Here is a 23,464-nt window from a genome sequence, read left to right on the forward strand (position 1 = left end):
TTCCCGTCGCTCCCCATCGGTCTCCGTCGCTTCCCGTCACTCTCCATCACTCCCCGTCGCTTCCCGTCGCTTCCCTGAACCACCACCCGCCCCTCCCCCCATCCGTGGAAAAACTGTCTTCTACAAAACCAGCCCCTGGTGCCAAAAAGGTTAAAGACCACTGCATTAAAAGATGATTATTGTCTCTCACATGTCATTCTTACCAGTGCAGCCAAGCATCATGTCATTGGTTCAGCACAAGCCCTGCAGTGTAGTCATTCAGTCACGCTCGAAATGTGCTGTTCTGATTAACTTTTTCTATATCTTCTTCATCCATCTCTGGACAATAGTTAGATGTTCCAAGTGTATCATTCTAAACTACTGAATGCCACGCTGTGTTCTTTTGACGGTATGGGATTTTAAAAAATCAGTGTGGTGAAGCCCTTCTCTGCAGGACACAAAACCTAGAAACTATGAAAAGAAATTAATAAATGTGACTTTAAATTTCAGATTTCTGCATAGAAAAGTCGTAAAGTCAGTGACAGAGAAAAATATTTGCAAGACATATGACAAAAGGCTCGTATCCTAAACACACATAGAGTGGCTAATCAACAAAAAAAAGGGCTACAGTACAATAAAGTGAATAAAGGATAAAAGACAGATGGCTTTTAAACATTTTTTTTAAATGCCCAACTCCTCCTCACCCAAAAGGCAAATAGAGACTTAAACTGTAATCACATATTATTTTTCACCTGTCAGATCATGAAGGTTGATAATACATTGTGCTGGCACTTGCACACATCACTGACATGAGTGTGTATTGGTACAACCTCTTTGGCACCCAACTTGGCAGTATCTCTCAACAGTTGTAAACGTACCTAACCTGTGACCTAGCAGTTCTAAGAATTTATTCTGCAGGTAGTGTACTTGCACCTGGGCAAGTCTGTGCAAGGAAGCACGTAAAAATCCTAATTGCAGCATTGCCTATAATTCTAAAAGATGAAAGACCATCTAAATGCCCATCAATAGGAAACCAGTTAAACTATGGAATATCCGTACACGGGAAATTTTGCAGCTGTTAAGAGGAATAAAGTAGATTTAATGTGGAGCTATCTCTAAGGTAGATCATTTAGCAGGAGAAAAATATGAAAAGTATGTATAGTACTTTATCATTTTTTTAATAAAAAAGGGTGAGGAAATATGTGCATGTATTTTCACTTAGAATATTTCAAGAAATATACTTAGAAGCTGGAAATAGTGGTTTTGCCTGGAAAGAGGGATGTGGAATGAAGGACAGAGATGGGAAGACTTCCTTTATGCTGTATACTCTTTTGTACTGTTAGATATCTTTTACCATGTGTCTGTATTATCAATTCCAATTTAATATTTAAAGATTATTTTCTTATTAGACTTACTGTGATCTGTCATCATCTTTTTATTACCAGCCCTGCATTGTGCTGGCTCACACTTAGTTTGTGTTCTAGCCTCTTTCCTGATTAACTTTTATCTAGATGTTTTTCATTCGTTTGTAAAATATGTTTTGGAATTCTCAGTGTATTACTGAGCTATGGAATGCCGTATTTGACATGCATATCTCTAGGGTAATACAGGCATTTTAAAGTCTCAAGAGTAACAGAGAAATGAACACAAAAAGCGACCTCTAACAAGACCCCTTACAATAAGATTATTTTCAATAATTGTAAGTTGTGATGCATTATACTTTGTATTAGGCTAAGATTTTTCCACAGAAAAAGTAGCTACTTACTGATTGTTTATTTCAATTGCAGCTCAGTGCGATTACAGTACAGAGAAGAAAAGCAGCCTCCATGATGAATCTGGAAAATATTTAAAAATATTCATAGTTCACTCACAGAACTTTATACTTGGGAAAGCTGTTGGACTAGAAGTTTATTAAAATGGTAAAACCTGCATAGAATGGTTAAGGCTTGCGTCGTTTTGCATAAGCATTTTCCATTCTGTTTTGAGGGTTATTGGAAAACAGAACAGCTTCCTGTAAGTAAAGAAAAGGTAATCCTATATTGAGCTTCAGTAGAGAATAAAGCCAGCTGGGAAGAACTCATTGCCTTCATCAACGTGTCTATTTTTTAATTCCTCCTTTTTCCCTTGGAAGAGCGTAACAGTTTTCAAACTATGCTAATCATGAGAAAGAGTTTTAAGAAATTGCTTGAATTTTAATATTTCAGGTTCCAGAATTTGAGAATTTTACATCTGTTACTCGTAACTCATTTTTAAAGTTCCCAAGTATCCGTTTTATTATTAACTCACATGTAATAAATTATGCACTTTCTAAAATGATGCTGTCATGTATTTTATTTTATTTATTTATTTTTTATTTATTTGGTTGCATTGGGTCTTCGTTGCTGCACGCAGGCTTTCTCTAGTTGCAGCTAGCGAGGGCTACTCTGCCATGCGCAGGCTTCTCGTTGCAGTGGCTTCTCTTGTTGCGGAGCATGGGCTCTAGGCGCACGAGCTTCAGTAGTTGCGGTGCGTGGGCTCAGTAGTTGTGGCACATGGGCTTAGTTGCTTGTGGCACGTGGGATCTTCCCAGACCAGGGATTGAACCCATGTCCTCTGCATTGGCAGGCAGATTCTTAACCGTGTCATGTATTTTAATGTACTAATTGTAGTGATTCACTTTTACCTTACACGATTTTCAGTATTTATCAAATATTGATATTTAAGAATTTGGGAAGGTTTTCATTTGCTTGGGGTTTTGGGGGTTTTATTTTGTTTGTTTTTGCTATTACTCAAAGCAGTATTAATCAAATGGAATCTTAAGTTCTGAGACTGCGTGGGCATTGAACTATTGCAGTCCTATTGATTTTCATAGATCCATGTAGTTAGTTACTGTCTGCTCCTAGTTTGAACGTGGTGTACCCTGCTTTCTGGTGATTAGGGTAGATGGGTTTGCATCTGGACAACAAGTTAGGAGACCGTTGCAGTAGTCCAGATAAAAGATAATGAGTTGAGTTTGAGGTGACTTGAAAACATGCATGTGTAAATATCCAACCAGCAGTCAAAAGTTTAGGACTGGTGCCAACAAATTGGGATAGCCATGAGGTCATTGGCATGGAGCTGAGATTTGAAGCCGTGGAGTGTAGGGGCTTGCCTCCGGGCCTTATGTGATGTACTGACTACCTCTTCCCCTCCATTTCTCATGCTGTATCCCCGACGATGGCCTTCTTTATCTTCCATCATTACGTTATCCTCCCTCCCCACATAGGGTCTCCGCACATACTTTGCCATTTGCACATTCTTCAGATCACTACTCAGACAACACTGCCTCTGAGAGCCTTCCCTAGCCTCCAGACTGGGTTAGGTCCCCTTGTTGTACTGCTCTTAATATATGCTATATTTTTTTCCTGTATAGCACTTACCAAAATTTGTAAATAACTCTTTTTGAAATTTTTTTCTGTAATGTCATCTCCTCCCCAGCAGACTGCAAGCTCCTTGAGAATAGGACTCATGTTTACTATCCGTCATCGTTGTATTCTTAGCCCTCAACACGGTTCCTGGGACATGGAAGGTATTCAAAATTGTTTGTTCAAAAACTGAAAAAGAGTCTTTAAGGACAGGCCCTTAGAAAATGCCTTCGTTGGTTGAATGAGCTCAGGAAGAAGAGTCACTGGAGGAGACTGAATAGGAGCAGTGAGAGGCTGGTAACCAGGAGAACCCAAGATGACAGAAACTAAAGGACAGATGAAATCTGATCTTATAGGCAGGGGGGGGCAAATGGTTGCTAGTGTCAAATACAACGATAAGACCAAATAATACAGACATGACAGTTAAATGGTAGATAGGCGCTTAGCTTATTTCCATTTCTTAAAGAATTTGATTCTCTAAATTCCTTCCCATGTCATTCACAGACTGATTTCCATGTAATAAAAGTTACGTTCATATTTATGTTTATAGAATATAGTGTTTATTTTTTTAAACTTTTAATTAGAGAAAATGTTAGAATTATATCCGACAAAAAAATGAGACTGTAAGAGAAAGCACTTCAGAAACTAACATTGTAGACAAATGAAATATAAGTATTATTATCCTGTTTTAAAAAGAAAATCTAACTTTCCAGACATTTCTTTAAGGTAAAATCTTTCAACATAGCACTTTCTCCAAACTTTGGCCAAAGGTACCTACTCTTGACATTTTAATACTAATAACCTCCCCCCTCCAGTTGGCTATCTTTCTTGAATACTTAGATATTCTCCAAGAAAAGGATAAGCTGCTAAAATGCCGATAGTAGGCCCTTCTGACCTCTGTTCAATTTGAAGAGACTTAAGCTATTAGCAACAGAACTGCATGTGTATGGTTATTTTTCTTCCAGAAAACTTTGTTAGCTAATGATTTCTAATGTAAAAATGTAGTAGCGCTTTTGACATTCCTCATATTGGTCAGTCTTAACTTCATTTACACAGACAGTAAGTATCATTTACTCTGTGAGCTTTATTTTAGGAGACAGGGGAAATGAATAGGAAAGAGAGAAAAGAAATGATATAAATCTGAAATTGGGGGTAACATAGCTAGTTCATTTTATTTATTTGTGTTTCTATATCGTGTCTCCCTGAGGAAGAAAAGAGATATGATTACCTCTTCTTCACTTTGTATACAAATATGCAAATTGGGGCAGCCAGCAATCTTCTAATTTCTCCTCTGGTGTGAGAACTATGGGAGAACATTAGTAACAATTCAGTCATTCGTTTATTCAGCAAATGTGAATATTTCATAGCTGCACAGTCTGCCAAGCCAACTCAGACAAACCAAGGAAGAGCGAAAATACACTTTTAAACATTTTATTATAAATTCTGTTCTTTAACCATAATGTGTTTTATCAATTTTTCCAAAATAAATCTGTAATAAGCTTTTTTTAATCAAGATTAATTTTTTAATTAAGATTAACCTCTTAATCAAAAATAATGACTAATTTTTTTAGCTTACTTTAAAATGTATGTATACATATAGATATGTATACAGAGAGGAGACAGACACTGCAACACCCCAGTGTTGCCTATGAAATCTGTCCCCTACCAACTTTGTTTTTTTTTCCTTAATTTTTTTTGGCTGTGCTGCACAGCATTCAGGATCCTAATTCCCCAACCAGGGATCGAACCTGTGCCCCCTGCAGTGGAAGCACGGAATCTTTTTTTTTTTTTTTTTAATTTATTTATTGTATTTATTTTTGACTGCATTGGGTCTTCGTTGCTACGCGCGGGCTTTCTCTAGTTGCCGCGAGCGGGGGCCTCTCTTTGTTGCGGTGCGCGGGCTTCTCGTTGCCGTGGCTTCTCTCGTTGCTGAGCACGGGCTCTAGGTGCACTGGCTTCAGTAGTTGTGACGCACGGGCTTAGTCACTCCGCGGCATGTGGGATCTTCCCGGACCAGGGCTCGAACCCGTGTCCCCTGCAGCGGCAGGCAGATTCTCAACCACTGCACCACCAGGGAAGCCCCAAAGCACGCAATCTTAACTGGACCACCAGAGGAGTCCTCACTACCAGCTGTTAAAGCGTGAAAAATGTGTAGCTTTTTTGACAACATTAATGTTCTTAGTATTTACATAAGGAAGAACTAAGTAAATATGTATATACTTAGATAACAAAAATCATAGGCTGGAAAGGCATTGTTAAAGTAATTTTTTACAACACTGGCACCCACCCAACCACCAAGAAAAAAATCTACACTCAGTGGCCTTGTAGCCCAAGGGTTCAGCACAAAAACTCACACGTGCCCCCACATGCCTGTAGACGCTCCCAGTGCACTAGCTCTAACCCTACCCTTAGTTCTTCCACTCAAAAAGTATTTTGGAATGTAAGCAAAGGAGAAAAACATTATAGAGATAACTTTGAACCTGCTCTCGTTTCTTCCTTTTTAAGTACATGTTCTTATAGCTCACTCCTTTATTTTTAGTAACAAATTACCAGTGTTACTGTGCACAGCTGTTGAAGTTCACTGGGGCGGGGACGGCAGCTCCCTCTCCCTTGAGGTGGCCCAGTCCACTCTGCAACAGCCTTGACCACTAGAAAGTTCTTGCTGATACTGAACTGAAATGTGTCTCCTCCCTTCGTTCTGCCTTATACCACAGAGTAAGTCTAAACCATCTTCCACATGGCAGATCTTCAGCCTTTTAAAAATAATTATCATGCTCTCCCTGTACTTAGTAAGCACCTCCATTTCCTCAGAGGACTTGGTTTTGAGTCCTTGCGCCAGCCAGTCACTGGTCTCTGAAAACATACATATCTTCTTTCACTCGTTGAATAGATATTTATGAGCATCTTACTTTACACCAGGTATGCTTGGGATGCCTCAGTCTTATGCCCAGAGCCAAACATTATTTTCAGAGTATAAACTATTAATTCCCTTGTTCTGGATCATGACTGGGAATGGTGGGGAGAGGTTAAGTGATACCTGCCCAAGGAGGGGTGGGGGGGAAAGCTTATTAGAATCTGCAGGGAACTGTGGCTTCACGGTACATACCCTTCCCCTTTCCCTCGCCCCAAGAAGAGTGACATATTCTCTTACGGAAGCCTGCTTTGACAGTTACTGAGTTAGCGATTCAGGAAAATGTTCATATAATTTCCCATTAGTACTTAGGATGACAAAAAAAATGAGAATTACTGGTCTGGAGTCTACGCCTTCCATTAATTCAGCTTCAAATCATGTTAGCTTTTTTGGAAGTTGAATCACACTGTTGGACAGGTATTGAGCATATTGTTGACTGAAATCTTAAGTTTTTTCTAAAGGTTTTGTTGCTAAGCCAGATCTTTGCCCCAGAAATTGGACTGGTCATTTATTGCTTTTCATTATATTATTACAGCGTGCTGAGGCCATTTTACCTAATTCTGTCATCCAGTTTGTTACCTATAAGCATAGGAACCGTTGTCTAATTTTGTTTTATTGCTATATTTCTTGCATCCATGACAAGTTTTTATTTACAGTGAATTCCATCTACAGCTTTGATAAACATGCCACCCATATTTTCATGAAAATCACTGAAAAAATGAGAACTAGACAGATCTGAGTACAGTCAGTCTCTTCGAGCATACCAACCACCACCTCCCATGACGGGTTATAATCAGGACCCATGAGGCATCATGGTCAGGCAACAGGTCAGTCAACCTGTTTTTAATCTAGCCCATATTGCTGCTTCCACACTATCATAAAAACATCAAGAAAGACCTAGGCTTCTGCCTAGGAAAGTTCATTTATGGTGCAACTGTCATACTTCCCAGACCTAATCTAGTAATCCTGTCTGAGAAGACAAGTTAGATGGGTTTCTTCTTAGTAAATCCATGTAGCATCCTAGTCATCACTGCTTGTTCCTTTTACGTTTATTTAAAACCCTTTCAGTCCTTTAGTATGGCATCATGGAAACTCTCGGTCACGATTTTTATCCTTTTTTCAAAGAAGAAGAAAGCCATCAGGTCATAATATGATGTATGAGGAAATCTGTTGGCACTTAGATCTGGGAAGATTAAAAATATGACACTAGGATTTCCTGTCACGTGAACTGTGTTCTAGGGGATAAGGGAGAATGAGAGTAGCTACAGTCATGTTTCTGCAAATAACCAAAAGAATCCATTGGATCCATTGGAGAATCTTCCCCTGGATCTGCAGTAACCATGCTGATCTGTATTAATGTCTATTTATTGAGCACCTACCTTATACAAGCATTGTGCTAGCATTTTGCATTCATTATCTTGTATAATCCAACAACCCTGCTAGGTAGGTGTTGCTGCTAGGTTGGTGTTGTCATTCCTTTTCCGAAGATATAAGGTTCATAAAAGTTAAACACCTGGCCCAGGGTCACAGAGATGGAAAGTAGCACTGCAGGCTTTCAAACCAGGTCTCTCCAACACCAGATTCCTTCTGCCAACACTGCATCCTTAGAGTCTGTGGAATTTGTGCTTTTGACATCTCTCCCATTTGCTGACAGTGACCGAGCAGTCGCCTCTACAGGTTCTCTGAGTGCCCCCGGGGTTCTTTTGTTTGTTTTTGTTTTGTTTTTTACATTTATTGTGCACTTCACTTCTATTATTATTACATTGTAATATATAATGAAATAATTATACAACTCACCATAATGCAGAATCAGTGAGAGCCCTGAGCTTGTTTTCCTGCAACTAGGTGGTCCCATCTTGGGGGGATGGGAGACAGTGACACCGATGTGTGTTGCTTATGTCCAGTCTACTCTGTGATCTCGTTTTGGTCGCTGTCACTGCAGAAAACCCTGCTTCACAGAGATAGGATGTTGGAAACGAAAGCAGGCTTTTCAGTGCTTTTGTGGCAACATCAGGATATTCCGCCATGACTTTAATTCAGAACGTATGGAGATCTGAAGTTGTCTCAAACATACTTTTAAGGCACCGTGATTTGCGATCTCAAGCAGTTGATCCTCTTCTAGCACGGACAAAGTCGATTCACCTGGCTTATTCACAGATGGGTCGCAGATCCATTCCTTCCCAGTTTGGGGTCTTTTGTGGTTGGGAAGTAGTGCTCAAAGTCTTTGGAAAGCTGAGATAGGTGATATGCACCAGCTGGGAGAAAGAAGGCCCTGGCTCAGTCTCTTTCAAAAATCTCTGCTAATGTTTGAAACATGTCAAAAATCCCAGTGTTCACACGTCTTCTCTTATACACAGAGGTGAGATGGCTTTCTAAAGGTAGATCACTGGCCAGAGCTTTTGAGTTACAAGAGCCACTTCAAAGATTTCTTTTAGAAAAACAGTCACCACTGGCAGCACGTTTCAGTGGCACAGAATGGGTCACAAAACTTGCTTACTTGTGTGGCATATTCAACCTGCTCAACAAACTCAATCTGTCACTTCAGGGGAGAACAACACCTGTGTTCAAGTTGGCAGATAAAGTGACTGCATTCAAAGCCAAACTGGAATTATGGGTGCCCCGGGGTTTAATTCCTCTGCGTCATGAGGCTCGAACTCACTGTTAGCAGCTCGGTACTCTCAAACGAGTGCTTCACCCTAGACTTCAGGTAACTCTTACTAGTGTCCATTCTCTCCTTTTCAGTTCAAGGATTCGTGTTCTTGATAGAAGATACACAAAATAGGTTTTGAAAAATTCTGCGTTCACTTTTTCATGCATCAGCCTTATTGTAATGATTCAGAGCTGCGACCGAGTCTTTGCCTTTTCTGACTCTGACTCTAACCCAAAAAGCCCTTTTGGTTATCAAATTATATGCATTACATAGAAAACTTCCTAAGAAAAGCATCTTCATATCTAGTGGGATTTGGGTATTTTTTCAAACCTTGAAAAGAAATTGGCCATCACCTAAAAAGTCAAGTAACTTTAGTGAAAAATATAGATCTAAGCAAAGGAAGTTATATAAATTAGTGGGTTACCTCCTTTAAAGGTTTCCAGATTTTTTTTTGATTGCCTTATAAAGCTTTCTTTTTTTCAATTGAAGTACAGTTGATGTACAGCATTATGTTACAAGTGTACCATATAGTGATTCACAATGTTTAAAGGTTATAAGTTATAAAATATTGGCTATATTCCCCATGTTGTACAATATATCCTTGCAGCCTATTTTATATGTAATAGTTTGTACCTCCTAATCTTCCACCACTACATTGCCCCTCTTCCCTTCCCTCTCCCCACTGGTAACCATTAGTTTATTCTCTATATCAGTAAGTCTTCTTCTTTGTTATATTCACCAGTGTGTTGTATTTTTTAGATTCCTTATATAACTGATATCATACAGTATTTGTCTTTCTCTGTCTGACTTATTTTACTTGGCATAATACCCTCCAAGTCTATTCATGTTGTTGCAAATGGCAAGATTTCTTTTCTTTTTCATGGCTGAATAGTATTCCATTGTGTGTATGTGTGTATATATACACATACATATACGTGTGTGTATGTGTGTGTGTGTGTGTGTGTGTGTATATATATATATATATATATATATCCTTTAGCCATTCATCTGTTGATGGACACTTAGGTTGCTTCCATGTCCTGCCTGTTGTAAATAATGCTGCTATGAACATTGAGGGTGCATATGTCTTTTTGAATTAAGAGTTTTCGTCTTTTCCAGTTATATGCCCAGGAGTGGAATTGCAGCATCATATGGTAGCTCTATTTTTAGTTTTTTAAGGACCATCCAAACTGTCTTCCACAGTAGGGAATTTACATTCCTACCAACCACATCCTTGCCAACATTTGTTATTTGTGTTCTTTTTGATGATGGCCATTCTGACAGGTGTGAGGTGATATATCATTGTGGTTTTGATTTGCACTTCCCTCATGATTAGCAGTGTTGAATATCTTTTCCTGTGGCTGTTGGCCGTCCGCATTTCCTCTTTGGAGAAATGTCTATTCAGGTCTTCTGCACATTTTTTAATCAGGTTTTTTTTTTTTGATGTTGAGTTACATGAACTGTTTATATATTTTGGATATTAACCCCTTATCAGCCATATCATTTGCAAATATTTTCTCCCATTCAGTAGGTTGTCTTTTCATTTTGTTTATGGTTTCCTTTGCTATGCAAAAGCTTTTAAGTTTAATTAGGTCCTATTTGTTTATTTTTGGTTTTATTTCCTTTGCTTTAGGAGACAGATCCAAAAAAAATACAGATTTCTTTAATAAGTGGTGACAATTTCACCCAAAAAAATTTACCAAATATCTACCAAAAAAATAATATGTTAAATTGTGTTTAGCAATTATAAAGTGGTTGATACTATATTATATGATTTTCCTGTGTCGAAATAAGCATGGTATTTTAAAGCGAGGTATTTGAAAGGTATTTACTTACTTTGAGTATTTGGGACTCTTTGAGGCAAAGATATGACCACAAGCATTTGACATGAAAAAGAGAAGCTCAAATGATTCAAACGGTAAAGCTGGAGCAGAGCCAAAATGAACAAGAAAAGAAGGAAGGCACCTCTGAGGCTGCTACATGGAGGAAGGAAACACCAGAGGAAAAGATTTGCTTCATGAAGAAATGGCCTCACACTGATGATAATCTGGAAATTAAGCCATCAGCCAGATTAATAGGTAAAATAACCATAATTAACCCATAATTATAAACGTACTATTTAGAACTCTGCCGTATATAAGCCAAGTAGTAGTGAGAGTATCAGGATACATTAGTGATACATTAGGAATGATGGTATACATTTTTTTTTCTTTTATCTTTGCTATTTAATTTGCTTGACTTATTTATAAAAGCTAACCAGATTTATTATACTTTATATCACAAAAATACTGATTTGAAGGTTTTGCATAGCATCAGAGTTTTAAGACATGAGTCCTAACTGCAGATTCATCGTCTAGAAACAATGTGATTTTAAATAATTCTCTGTAACTTTCCAGGTAACGTGTCAGGATATAGAGAAATTTATTCTTTGAGTCCTTGATAGCAGTGCTATTTTTTATCATAGGCGTATATTTTATATCTGTAAATACGTGTGTGCGTGTGTGTTACATAAATGTATAGGACACTAAATTAACTAATTCCATTCTCCCTAGAAGAAGGCAGGGACTAACTGACTACAAGCCAACAATATTGCTCTTTATCCATTAGGTTATGTTCATAGTCATTCAAGCAGTACATTAACATAATATTTTAAACCAAGGTAATTAGCTTTACTTTACAGAAATTCATTGAACTGAAAGTTCGCATGTATACTCCTCCGTATACTCAAAAACACATGAACTACTTTATGTGAACTCTTTGTATTCCGAGAGGCAGTAGGGCCCGGGGGGCTTAGTTGCAGCCTGGCTAGGATTGACGCCCAGCTCTACCACCTACTGACCTTGAGCAAATTACTTAATTGCTGTGCCTCTGTTTCCTCATCTGCAGATAGATAATAGTGCCTTCCTCACATGCTGTGAGGCTTAAACAAATTAATACGCATAAAATACCAAGCAGTGCTTTTGCCATTTGATAAGCCTTTTGTAATCATGTACAGAAGCCTGGAGGTTCTCTGACGAGCTTGTGGAATAACAAAGCCAGTTTTTATTGTGGAAGTTATCACTACGGAGATAGCGCTGGCAAGACCGCAGCTAACTGGGAGCAGTGATTGATTTCAGCAAGACTTGAACCAAGGAAACCAGGTAAGAGGCTGCTGTGATAATCCAGGCAAGAAATGATGAGGCTTGAACACTGTATGGCAAGCGGTAGTGGGATTAAGAGAAGCAAAAGTTGCTGAAGAGATACTACGTATAATACATAGATCTAGATCAGCATTTGGCTACAGGAGTTGAAGAAATAAGAACAGGTTCCAGGCTTGGATGGCATTCTCTTAAGGCAGGACATAGAAAAGGATGAGTTCCAAAATCCCAAGCACCTGCATACATCAAAGAGGAAACGCCCAACAAGCAGTCCACCAGAACTCAGAAAAAGCTGGATTGCAGCAGCATCAAACTTAGCAGCACAGGGAATGGTCAAAGTCAAGGAAGTAGATAACAGATTTGCTTTTACCCTCTTTTTCAATCAAAGGTCTATTCTGCCCCGGACTGGAGCACATCATCTAAGGCAGTTCTGAGCACTGAAGGGAAATCATATTGAAGATTTCAACCTTGAAGTTAATTGCGAAGTTTGCTGCAGACGGCGAATGTTTCAAAGGTAGAAACCGTTTTCTAAGTGATCTGGCTAAAAACACATACACGAGTCCCTGGTGCCACGTTTCCCATCACATGTTGCAGAACTGCCAGCAATAGGCCCTATCCTCTGGCTCCTGGGGACTTAATTTCCCTAGAGAACTATCGTGGTTATTCAACTTTAGACCTTGTAGGAAGAATCACAGTTATTTCTCTCTGGGGTCTTACTCAGAGCAAGCTATGTGGAAGGGAATAGTCACTAAGGAGGAACAAGGCGAAATAAACAAGCTTTTAGCCAAATGTATGAACAATTCATGTTTTAAAAAACTGGCCAAATTTTTACAAAAGTTGTAAATTAGGGACTCTGTACCGCTACCCTGTTGTGACTCCTGTACGTTGTAATCTACATGAGAATATGTAACCCTCCCGGCTTTTGCTGTTCCCAGCACAAAGGTGCATTTCATTATATGCTAATGCCTGCATGTAGGGGTTGAGTAAAGCCTGCTTCAGGCAGGGAGAACACCAAACTAGAAATTAGAACTAAGGCCTTGGCCCGGTCCCGCCAATGCCTAATGCTATGATCTTGGACGTGTCTTCTCTGTAGAATAGAGATACCTCTTCTTTGCCCTAATGTTCCAGAATTCTGTGATCAAAAGAATGCATTTAATGAAACTGCGCCCTTTGAAAATTATTTTTTAAGAGTCTTATAAACACAGTCTCCCTGTCATTCAGAAATAACATTTTTTTTGCCTCAGAAGGCTTATCAGTCAACATTATGTTGAAGAAGTCAGTGTCTTGTTCCTAATCATAATAGCCAAACATTTACCAAATGCCTACCACGTGCTTTCTATGAGATGCTCTGTGAGCTTGCTTTAAATAGCACAGCAACCCCAGGAAGATAGATAGTAGGATGTCACTGTCCTTTCACAGAAGGGAAAGTTGAGGCTTATAAAGGTTAGGTGACTTGGCAAAGGTCACACGGCTGGTGAACTGTACTTCAGCCTCTAAACCCAGGTGTCTCCAACCCTAATGTGTAAGGTGCTTCAACTGGTTGTTTTCAGCTCTAAAACTGTATTCTGGAAAGAACTCCAGGTGGGGAACACTAAAATCAAACCATTATCATATATCAGTGTCTCACCATCAAAGTTGAGCCAGAAAGCAGCCTAGTGAATCTGTGCTCTTCCACAGTCTTGGTCATGTTCCCTGCAGTTTGCGTTCCTGATCTAAGCTGTGAGACTGTCGACATGTACCATCATGTGAGACATCACATACATATGCAGCTAAGTCATATACATCTAAATATTTAGCAAAACCAGATTTCAAGACACTCTAAAATGTACTGCAAAATGTACAGCATTTATTCACATACAGACAAAAAGGCACAAATTCTACTAAATAGTTCAACAAAAAAATACAGCTGTCCTCAACTAGTTTTATAAATACTTTCAAAAAGGGGGTAGAAATAAATACAGGATTGGGCCATGTAATATAAAATAGTCATCTCTACATATACTTTGTTTAATTCTGATTTTTAACTCTTCATGCACCTTTTTTTTTTCAACTTTAGCTGAATGGACACCAAGCTAGGCACATAGTGAAAAATCCTCTGTACAAGGTTACAAATGTAATGACAAGTTTGTCCATTTCAAAATAATTAAGATTTGTACACAACACATATAACCCTTCATTTAGATTTTGTGTTTATAACCTAACAAATGACATTCCAGGCAACTTTACAAAAGTTTAACTAGCCTACATTTTGACATAATACATTGATCATAATCAAAGATATTTCTTGGTCAGGATGCACAAGGAAAGATAGATAAAGCTTTAAAAAACAAAAAAAAAAAAAAAAAGAAAAAGAAGGAGGAGAAGGAGAAAAGAAGGCAAATGGTTCCGTACTCAGAGTGCAGGTGGGCAGGTTCGGCTGGCTGGTTGCCGCTCATGCGGCCGCATACAGAGTTCCCAGCAGGACATGAAACTCACCCACTCACAGAGCTATCATTACACTGTGCCAGAGAAACTGAGCTCTGTACCATTTGCATTTCAAAGCAGGAATTAAAAGTGTGGGCTTTTTGTTTTTAGGTGTTTAGTTCTTGTGTGGGTTTTTTTTTTTTTTTTATTTTTTGTTTTGTTTTGTTTTTGGTTCAGCATAACTTGGAACGTTTGAAAGCTTTTCAACCTAAATGTGGGGAAAAAACAGGTAAGGCATTATTTTTGCACAAAACTAGCATTCCTAATAGTGCAAATGAATCTGGTACCTCTTATAATGGTGAGAGGTCATACACTTACTAGAATTAATTTAGATTTTCTTTTTATGGCTTGACAAATTATCCCTCTATATATTCTACTCTCACCCAGAGCTGTTGCTGTAGTCAAAAGATAACTGTAAATCGAGTCCACCTTCTCCTGTATCCAGCAAAAGGTTTTTTGCTCATATGCAAAAAAAAAAAAAAAAAAAAAAAAAATTTTTAAATTATGCCGAGTTAATGTACAACTTGGATTCATAAGAAACTTCTAGTATCTGTAGCAACAGTTTATCTGGACAACAGTCTTTGAAAAATGAGCCCCATAGCTCAAAAATAGTCAATCTAAAAACCTGGGTCATTCTTTCCCCTCCCCTGAATTAGCTACTAAAATGTATTCGAAAAGTTAAGACTTGGTTTGAAAATGTCATACATACAATGGGGATGTATCAGATCTACTATTTGATCATCTGATAAAACTTGCATAGCAAGATGGAATTCAATAAGCCTTTTTCCTTGTTGACAATCGTCCGGAAGACTTGAAAGGTAACTACAGAACTCAAAGCATTACTCATTAAGTATCAGAATGTCCCTGCCACATGGAAACAAATGTATAAATGAATCAGGAATCTGAATACTGATATTAACAAACTAAAGGATAATTTAGGGGAAGTTGGGCTTGTTCCAAGTGCCCATAACTCTAAATCTCATTGCTACTTAAACTTTCCTTAAGTTTGATTCACAACTACATTGAATTCCAAAAAAAAATTAACAGGACCTTAACACTATCCACTGTCTTAATACATAATGCACTGCAGCGAGTGCAAAAAACAGAACATTGTACTCAAATTTAATGCTAAATTTATTATTGCTGATAACTTACTAGTTATTGCCGTTTGCAATTAGAAAGTCCAAGTTACGAACTAGAGCTTAGAACTCTGACTCCAGAAAACCTATTACACTTCAATCTCTTTCCTGTATAACCTTGGTCAATCAATGGTAAGAGGTTATCGCAACTTATTGCCTTTCTATTTTTTTTTTTAAATATAACCTATTTTGCTTTTTTTTTGTCTTGTTTTTCTTGTTTTTTTTTTTTTTTTTTTTAAAGGAATCTGTTCATGTTGGAAGGCCGGATTCCCCAACATATGCACTAGTGGTCGGCTCTGGGAAATATGAGTCACCAGAGTCTGGAAGTTCATCACTTGAACTTGAATAGCCATTGTATTGTTGGAAGCCAGATGGCCAGTTTTTGCCAATGGCCAGCGAAATCCCAAGCTGGCCCAAAAGGCAGTGGTTAGGGAAGAGAAAGGTCAAAAGGACTGGTAAAGACAGGACCTCAACTGCCCTTTCTCACAGATGGAACTCTGTAATGGCTTCACCCTCCACCAGCCCTATATCCACAACACATTCAAGGGCTTCCGGCAGCAGGACCTTGCTTACATTTACCCTAAATCTCCAAGCTCCAGCGGCTCTACCTTGTCCCTTCAGATCTTCCAGTAATGACTTTTAAATTTTCTCTTCCCTCATCTGCTATATTTACACATGAATTCCCTAGAGTTACTGAAGCTTCAGAGCTACTGCCCGTATACTATAATGCAACAAAAACAGCCTTGTGGGCCAAAGTATAAATATGATTTCAAGATCCACCACAGTCCTAGAAAATAAGTTTTATGGGCTATTAAATGGTATGTGAGCATTTCTCAAGAACCACATCTGATTCTGTATATTCAGGTAACCAAGAGTTTGTGCTTTGGGAAGAATACAGAGGGCAGTAAAAACTCATGAGGCTTATTTAAAAGCCTTGCCCTCTTTAGAAACTTAATTCATCCATTCTTATTTTAGTGTTTAATTCAGCCTCTAGTCTTAGCATCTTACGGTTACAATCTAACTCTTGTGTTTCCTCAACAAGTTGCAAATAACACACTTCTCACAACAATGATTTATAAATGACTCAAAAAAAAAGATTCAATCTGAATTGCAAGTAAATGTGTTTGTGCAGCTCAGGAGTGACGGGTTTCTGCTCGTCCCCCGTGTCTGAACTCTCGCCTACCCCGTGACAAGCCCGTGGTGCTCCCAAGCCATCTCTGCTTCATCAAGAGGCCAAAATGCTTCTCCTGATAATGTCTGTCCTCCTGTTAATGGTGCTGCTGGCATGTATACATTTCTTTTCTGATGCCTCGCTCTCTGAGTCACTCATCTCTACATCAGGGACGTACCCGTCATTCTCGTTGTCAGATTTCAACTTGCTCTTTGCCCTCTCCTTGGCTGGAACTCGGCCTAAGCCCAAATAGGGGTAGTCTGAGTGCTGGTGGCAGGCCCCCTCGTGGGCCTCTCCCTGCTGCTGCCGTTCCCCCTTCTTTGGAATCCGGAATCCTCCCCAGTTCTTCACTGGGCTGGCAGGTGTTGTAGGCACTTTGACTGCAGTCTGGTTATAGTTTACTTTGATTAGGGAGCCGTTGCACTTGGGCACCATCTCTTTCCTCGTGCCGGGTGCTGACTGCCCCACTCCAGGGGCGGTGGCAGCTCTTGTGTTGTCCACGTGCCTCTGGGACACGTCTGTGGACCTGAGAGGCTTGTGACTCTGTCTGAAAGGTCTGTCCTTCAAGTCTCCCTTACCAAGATCACAATGAAAACGATGGTCTCTTCTGCTCCCGTGGTCTGGCATCACCACACCATTCTTCTGTTGTGCTGATATGAGACGTGCTTCTGCAAAGGTCTTTTCAAAACTCAAAAAGCTCTCTGGGACCACCATCCCCTCCCTTCTACTGCCCAGGTCTGGCTGCTTTAGCAGGGTTTTGCCTTCACTCCCAGCACTGTTCTGCAATGGATCTCGCTTATGGGGCTTTTTCATCGAGTGAACCAAGGAAGTACCCATTTGCTTCCTGAAGAACGCAGAATGCCACTTCAAGTCCTCTATCTTGGGGGCATCGGGGCCCACAGAAGGGCTGTTAAACAGAAGCATGTTTTCCAGTGACGAGGAGGAAGAAGAAGGCGGCGCACCTACGAACACAAAAACCACACGTCAAGGAAAGTTACAGCAGAGGCAAATCCAGAACAATAAAATTCCAGACCCTCAGCAGGGCCTTCCCACCCAACAGTAAAGCACACAGCCACCCACTTCGTAAAAGTTCGGTTTTTATAGTAAAGGTATTACCTTCCGTAAAATCTGAATACTCAGTATCCTCTATTTTCTAAAACAGCTTAAGTTCATGTACTTTTTCATGAAACAATGTCTTTTCAAGGAATACATTTTCCGTCAAACAAAATAACTGATCTGATTTTCAAATGGGATTCACTGCGGAATCCGTCTGCGGTGAAGCAAGCACTGCTTCCACCCGGTCTCAGAGCAGCGCCTGCCAAGAGCTGCCACCTGCCACGCCTACAGACAGCGGGTGGGGGGTGGGGGTGGGGGTGAGGGTTGGGGGGCTGGGGGTACTGGGGCTTTTAAGGTTCTTTCTCCAAATTATCTACACCCTCACAGGGCTACATGGCTATGATGAGGATAAATACACGTCAATTGTGAAATGAATAAAGGAAGGTGTTTGAAATCATTCTTGACACAGCGTACATCTGTTTACTCTCATATGTAAAACCCATTTGTGGAATTAAACTGAACTGCCATCCAACACAAGGATAAGTTAAATTGGTGTTTTTCAAACATTTCTGAGGCAAATCACAGTAAGAACTAAGTTTCACGATGTAACCCAGTAAAAGCTCACTTTTCCTGCAATCATATTAGCCTCATGGCCTGATAGGCACTGTAACAGTTTCTGTTTCACTTGTTTTAATGCTAGTGATGACCTGCTAAATTCATCTCACAACATGGTAATAAACTGTAACCCTCAGTTTGAAAACGACAGGGTGAATTCGTAACATACTAGGGTTCATCCGAAGGACCACGTTCCTGCAAGAGCCTCCAGAGCACCTACAAAGAGCAGTTTTCATGTTTCCTGAGTTATGAACCACCAGGAAAACAAGGTTCCCCCCCAGAGTAGCAGGCAGGAGCCCATGTGAGAGTTTAACTGCTGAGCGGAAACGGACACTGCATGTAAACAGAACAGAGCTAGCAACTCTAAACGTAAAATGATCATGACCGTAGGGAGGGTGTTTTACAGTCTGCTGGTTTAGAAATGGCTGCTTTCTCAATAATCAAACTCAGGGTCAACCGTCACGCCACACGTATTCTTTCTTTTATGCAGTCACCTAATGTGGGACAATAGGAAGGTAAGAGGGGCTATTTTCCAAGCTCTGATTTCTCTCCTGACTTGGGATCCATGTCTCTGAAGGGCCTCTGGCTCTCATAAGTATTGTCTCCGCCGAGGACACTCATCCAGCAGAAGGGCCCTGCCCAGTCTCGGAACCATGGGACAGTTTAAACCGTGGATCCTAGGGACACACGTTAAGTCAGGGCCATCTCTGCCTCCCTCGGAATCATCTCTCTTACAAGGTAGCTCAGTGTGAGGCACGAACTACACAAGGGAAAGTCTCAAACTGGAAGGCGAAAAAAGGCGTCCCAAGGGGTTTCCACTTCATTCCCTGGGGCAGTTCACAGGAAGATTACCACTGCTTCCAACCCGTCATACCTAGTGTGGGTCATTCCTCAGAGGGTGGCGAGGACCCCTTTTCCTGTTCTGGAACAGCAGTAGGACTTCTGAACGTAGATCTGCATTACATCTGTTACACAAAACACTTCCTAACCTTGTTAAGAAGCTCAACCACTTACCAAAAAACCTCAGCCACGAAATACAAGGGGGAAAAAAAAAAAAAAAAACTGCCTGCAATAACCATGAAAAACGACTCAAGTGAAATCAGATGAAAACGTTCTTTACAGCTTATTTTCCTAGGTAATCACTCATTACGTAAGGACTTTTAACAAGAGTCACAGAAAGCCCTCCACTGGCAAAGCTCCACAGACACAACCTGCACTAATGATCCTGGGCGGCAGCAGCTTGGCCTCTGCAGCTGGAGGCCGAGTGATCCGCACCAGACAGCCTTGGGGTGGGGGTGGGGGGCTGCTGTTTACACAAGGACACACCACGGGCAAGGGAGAAAACAGGTCCCCTATTTTATCTGCATTCAAGTAGGAATAATGAAGAGACAGAAGTTCACCTTAAAGACTCTGAGTCAAACTGCCTGTACTTGTGATACCCTAACTCAGAAAAATCTATTTTAAAAGTTTGACAGCTCTAAAGTCTAGCTGACGATAGAACACTTGATATATCTGGGAAATATTTACTCTTGGGAAGGAAATTACCTAGGATGATATTATTAATACGTTAATGCTATCGAAACAATGTAACACACGTCAAGAATATCATTTAAAACTCCCCAAGCTTTTTCTCTCTTCTTTGTTCGGCTGACCAGTTTGCCTCTAGTCACACATATCCAGTTAGTTTTAGGTAAACCCAGAATGTGGATTGCAACATAATAGGTTATAACAACTTCTTTGTTGTATCTGTGTTTCCTAATCTCAGAGACGAAAAGCCACAGACGCAGAAGGAGAGTAAGCCGGTGGACTCTGCACAAAAGGCAAGCAGTGCAGACACTGCTGCTCTAACTTCAAAGGGCAGCAGACACGAGGTCCCCTAAGACCCGCCTGCTCGTGGGTCATGGTTCTGCCCGATCCGCACTCGACAGACTCTTCCTCCTCTGAAATCCTTGTAACGCCTGCTTTCTGGGGCTTCTGATCACGGAACGCTAGGGCGGAAAAGCACTTCAGAGGGCAGGATTCTGGACCAAACCTCTTACAGACCAACAGAGTCCCGGAGAGGTTAAACAACTTGCCCTCCTATGCACTTGATCTCAAAGTCACTCAAGTGTTCTCCGGAGGTGGGGGAAGTCCATGTCTTAGTTTTCTTTTTCTCTTTGCCAGAGCAATGCAACATAGGCAGCACTAAATAAATATGTTGTGCTGAATCTCGAAAGTATTCAAAACTCCAACTACACCAAAATAATCCACTGTGAATGTTGCATCAACATGGATATGTGCCTTAAGTACACAGTCTTAAGATATATTTACCATATGTTACAGGTAGATCCAAAGGCTAGATAATTATAAACCTTTCTAGGGATCCCCAGGATACTTTACATTTATCAAGTGCTTTGCAATATGTAAGTTACTCTTTCGAGTCTCACAGTTGTTCCCAGGAGGTAGCTGGAGATCTCATCCTCACGTTACATGTGAGGAAATGAGGGAGACTTGGAAAACTTAAGACTTGCTTGTGTTGAGCCTTTAAGTAGCCAATATAGGATTTGACCCACACATGAGGCCCAGTTCATAGCCCTCTCCTCTAGACCATGGCGCCTCGAATGCCTAAAGATTTTCTTCAACAACAAAAGCCTTTGCTTCTTTGATTCTTCTACAGTATAAAAGAAAATTAAAGAAACTAGCATTTTTTTCCCTTAACAGAGGGCTTACAAACCCCTGCCCTATTGTTTGACCTACCGGGGCTTAATGCATACCTGAAACTCTTTCTTGCTCCAAAAGCTTAGTGTAAAGATTGAATATCTGTTCCTGGACTTTGCACACAGATCGTTTAATCTTTTCCCTGCGGGTCACCATGTAAGTGAGGTTCCGAACCTAGAACGTAGAGAATAAAGATTCTAAGTAAGCAATACATTATAACAGGACTTCGGTGTTTTTTGTTTTTTTCCTCTTTACCTGAGAAAAATTTGTCCTACTAGGTCCTTGAGTGACTTTTGATATCCAAATGTACTTTAAACATTTTAGCTAATCTCTACGCCTCCCTTTGGGGTGCTAACAAGTATTCTGCGTATACCCCTCAAGGTGGGTAGCAGCACAAAAGAGCCTGTCAGAGGAGGTCCTGCCCCTGCACCACACCTGGCCACAGGCTCCTCCTGGCGAAGAGACAGACGCCCATCGGTGTCCAAGTCCAAACATGCCAGCTCTTGCCAAAGGACTCTGCTTATCACCCCTTCAGTATCCTCTTTCCCATGAATTCTATCGTCAGAGGCTTCAGAGCAGTTCAGAAGCCACCTCTGCTGCACTTTATCAAGCATCTTCTGAAGATGGAACTAGATAGCATTAGGGTCAAGGGCCATCAGAGGGAGAAGCCCCTCACAAACAATGTCCCCACACAGGGCTCACTAGAAGGCCAAGTAGTCACCAGGAATCCAAGTGAACTTCTTTTGTTGACACTGAACTCTCTGAATTACCTTGGAACTTACAGGCCGCTGTGTTCCTACAGCGTGTGAACACCTAGGGAACATCCTTCTTGCTTTGTCATTGACTTGCTAGCTCAGCCTCTCAAGGCCAGCTTTCTGTATCACCACCTGAAAAACTGAAACTGCCCTCTTCTCGATTCATCGGTCAGTAACCGAGAAGACCCCAGCACTAGGAGCTCCGCTTTGCATCTGATGTGCGACCACTGGGGAACTGCATGCAGATGCTCATTCACCAGTAGTAACCAATCAACTTAAATTTGTTCCCCATTTGCAAAGCCACCTGTGATCAGTCAATACAGAATCAAATTTTAATGACTTAATCAATAAACCCCCTTAAATCTCTCAGTCCTAAAACCTACTGGTAAGACCTGATCAGACGGCATGGGCCTGAAAACACAAACGTCAAATGCAACACAGCAGATAACACAATTAATAAACCTTTCTTCAGGAAGATGTGGACAAGACCACCCCAGTAAGCTCAGTGGCAAGACTGAAAACAGGGACTGCGTATCCCCATCAGCTCCTACACCAAAGGCATGACTGCACTCTCCTAACGCTTGGGCTATCCCTTCTCCTGCCACCTTCCCCCAAGGTCGCTAACCTTTTGGCAGCGAGAGTGGCAACAAGCGACACACGACAGCCCTGCATTTTGGCTTCTGTACAGATACACCACCCCTAAAGAACCCTAACAATTCCAGCTGTTCTTCCCAGCTGTGTTCAAGGCAGCCTCCTTTCCAAGAGGACACGAGGCATTAAGAGGAACAGGTCAGCTGGCTTTCACATTTGCATTGCTCACGTTGTAAGTGGTATAATTTCCTGGCCTAAAGCAGGACCACCAAGTCAGGCTTCTCTTGATCCTAACCTATTCACTATTTGTTTAGGATCTTCCTAACACTTCTTGATAAAAATAAAAATTATCTTAAAGAACTGAGAATAAAATCACTCTTCCTGTCTCAAAGTAAATCTTATTTCAGTGTCATTCACCCTGGTTAAAGCACATTCTTTCTCTGACAGCCACACACCCTCAGGCCAGGAAGTAGGTGTCCTTTATGAGAATTCTGACCAGTTTGGGGATGGAGGTAGCTAATAGGCGACCCTCTTTGATAAATATTGCTCCACCCAGGGGAGATTAAGAGTAGAAGGTCAAAAAGAGGAAGGGGCCGAACCTAGATCCTTATCACAGGCTCAAAACAACTGGAAAACATACAGAACGGTTTTTACATTAAGACAGGGAATCCAACTTGTGGAAATAGGAAATGGAAACAAACTCTCTGACGTCCTAGGAGTGGACAAGGTTACTCTCCTATTCAAGTCAGAGGTACAAAAGAGATACATCGTTTTTTACTTAAAATTGTCAATGGAAAGAGCAGAGCCAGAGAACCTGAACTTCGTATTATTACTCAAATTTAATTTTGGTGTCTTCACTTCCCCCAGGAAAGATTTCCACCCTGGCTGTTAAGTGGGAAATTCTCCATTTCCATTCC

The 23,464-nt window shown here is 40.6% G+C and overlaps 2 protein-coding genes across 13 annotated transcripts in view; one reads left to right on the plus strand and one right to left on the minus strand.

Annotated features, from left to right (window-relative positions):
- Window positions 1-15,937, plus strand: part of SCLT1 (sodium channel and clathrin linker 1) — a 282,762-nt gene extending 266,825 nt beyond the window's left edge. For 3 of the 4 annotated variants that reach the window (XM_073804838.1, XM_019927932.3, XM_019927933.3), the window contains one exon: window positions 1,767-2,295. Coding sequence is in view for 3 of the 4 variants with exons in the window: in XM_019927932.3 (XP_019783491.2) it covers window positions 1,767-1,829 (63 nt within the window). In the remaining variant the exon portion in view is untranslated. Of the gene's footprint in view, window positions 1-1,766; window positions 11,002-11,918; window positions 12,064-12,448; window positions 12,575-15,903 lie in introns of those variants that run through there. The other variant, XM_073804837.1, reaches the window with a different exon arrangement.
- The window catches only part of JADE1 (jade family PHD finger 1), a 57,568-nt gene continuing 47,990 nt past the window's right edge, over window positions 13,887-23,464 (minus strand). For all 9 annotated transcript variants that reach the window (XM_019927921.3, XM_019927922.3, XM_019927923.3 and 6 more), the window contains 2 exons: window positions 21,258-21,375; window positions 13,887-17,795 (listed from right to left, as the gene is read on the minus strand). In XM_019927921.3, the coding sequence (XP_019783480.1) occupies window positions 16,888-17,795; window positions 21,258-21,375 (1,026 nt within the window). In that variant the 3' untranslated portion in view covers window positions 13,887-16,887. The remainder of the gene's footprint in view (window positions 17,796-21,257; window positions 21,376-23,464) is intronic.

Source organism: Tursiops truncatus, chromosome 5 (assembly GCF_011762595.2).
Source record: "Tursiops truncatus isolate mTurTru1 chromosome 5, mTurTru1.mat.Y, whole genome shotgun sequence".
NCBI lineage: Eukaryota > Metazoa > Chordata > Mammalia > Artiodactyla > Delphinidae > Tursiops > Tursiops truncatus.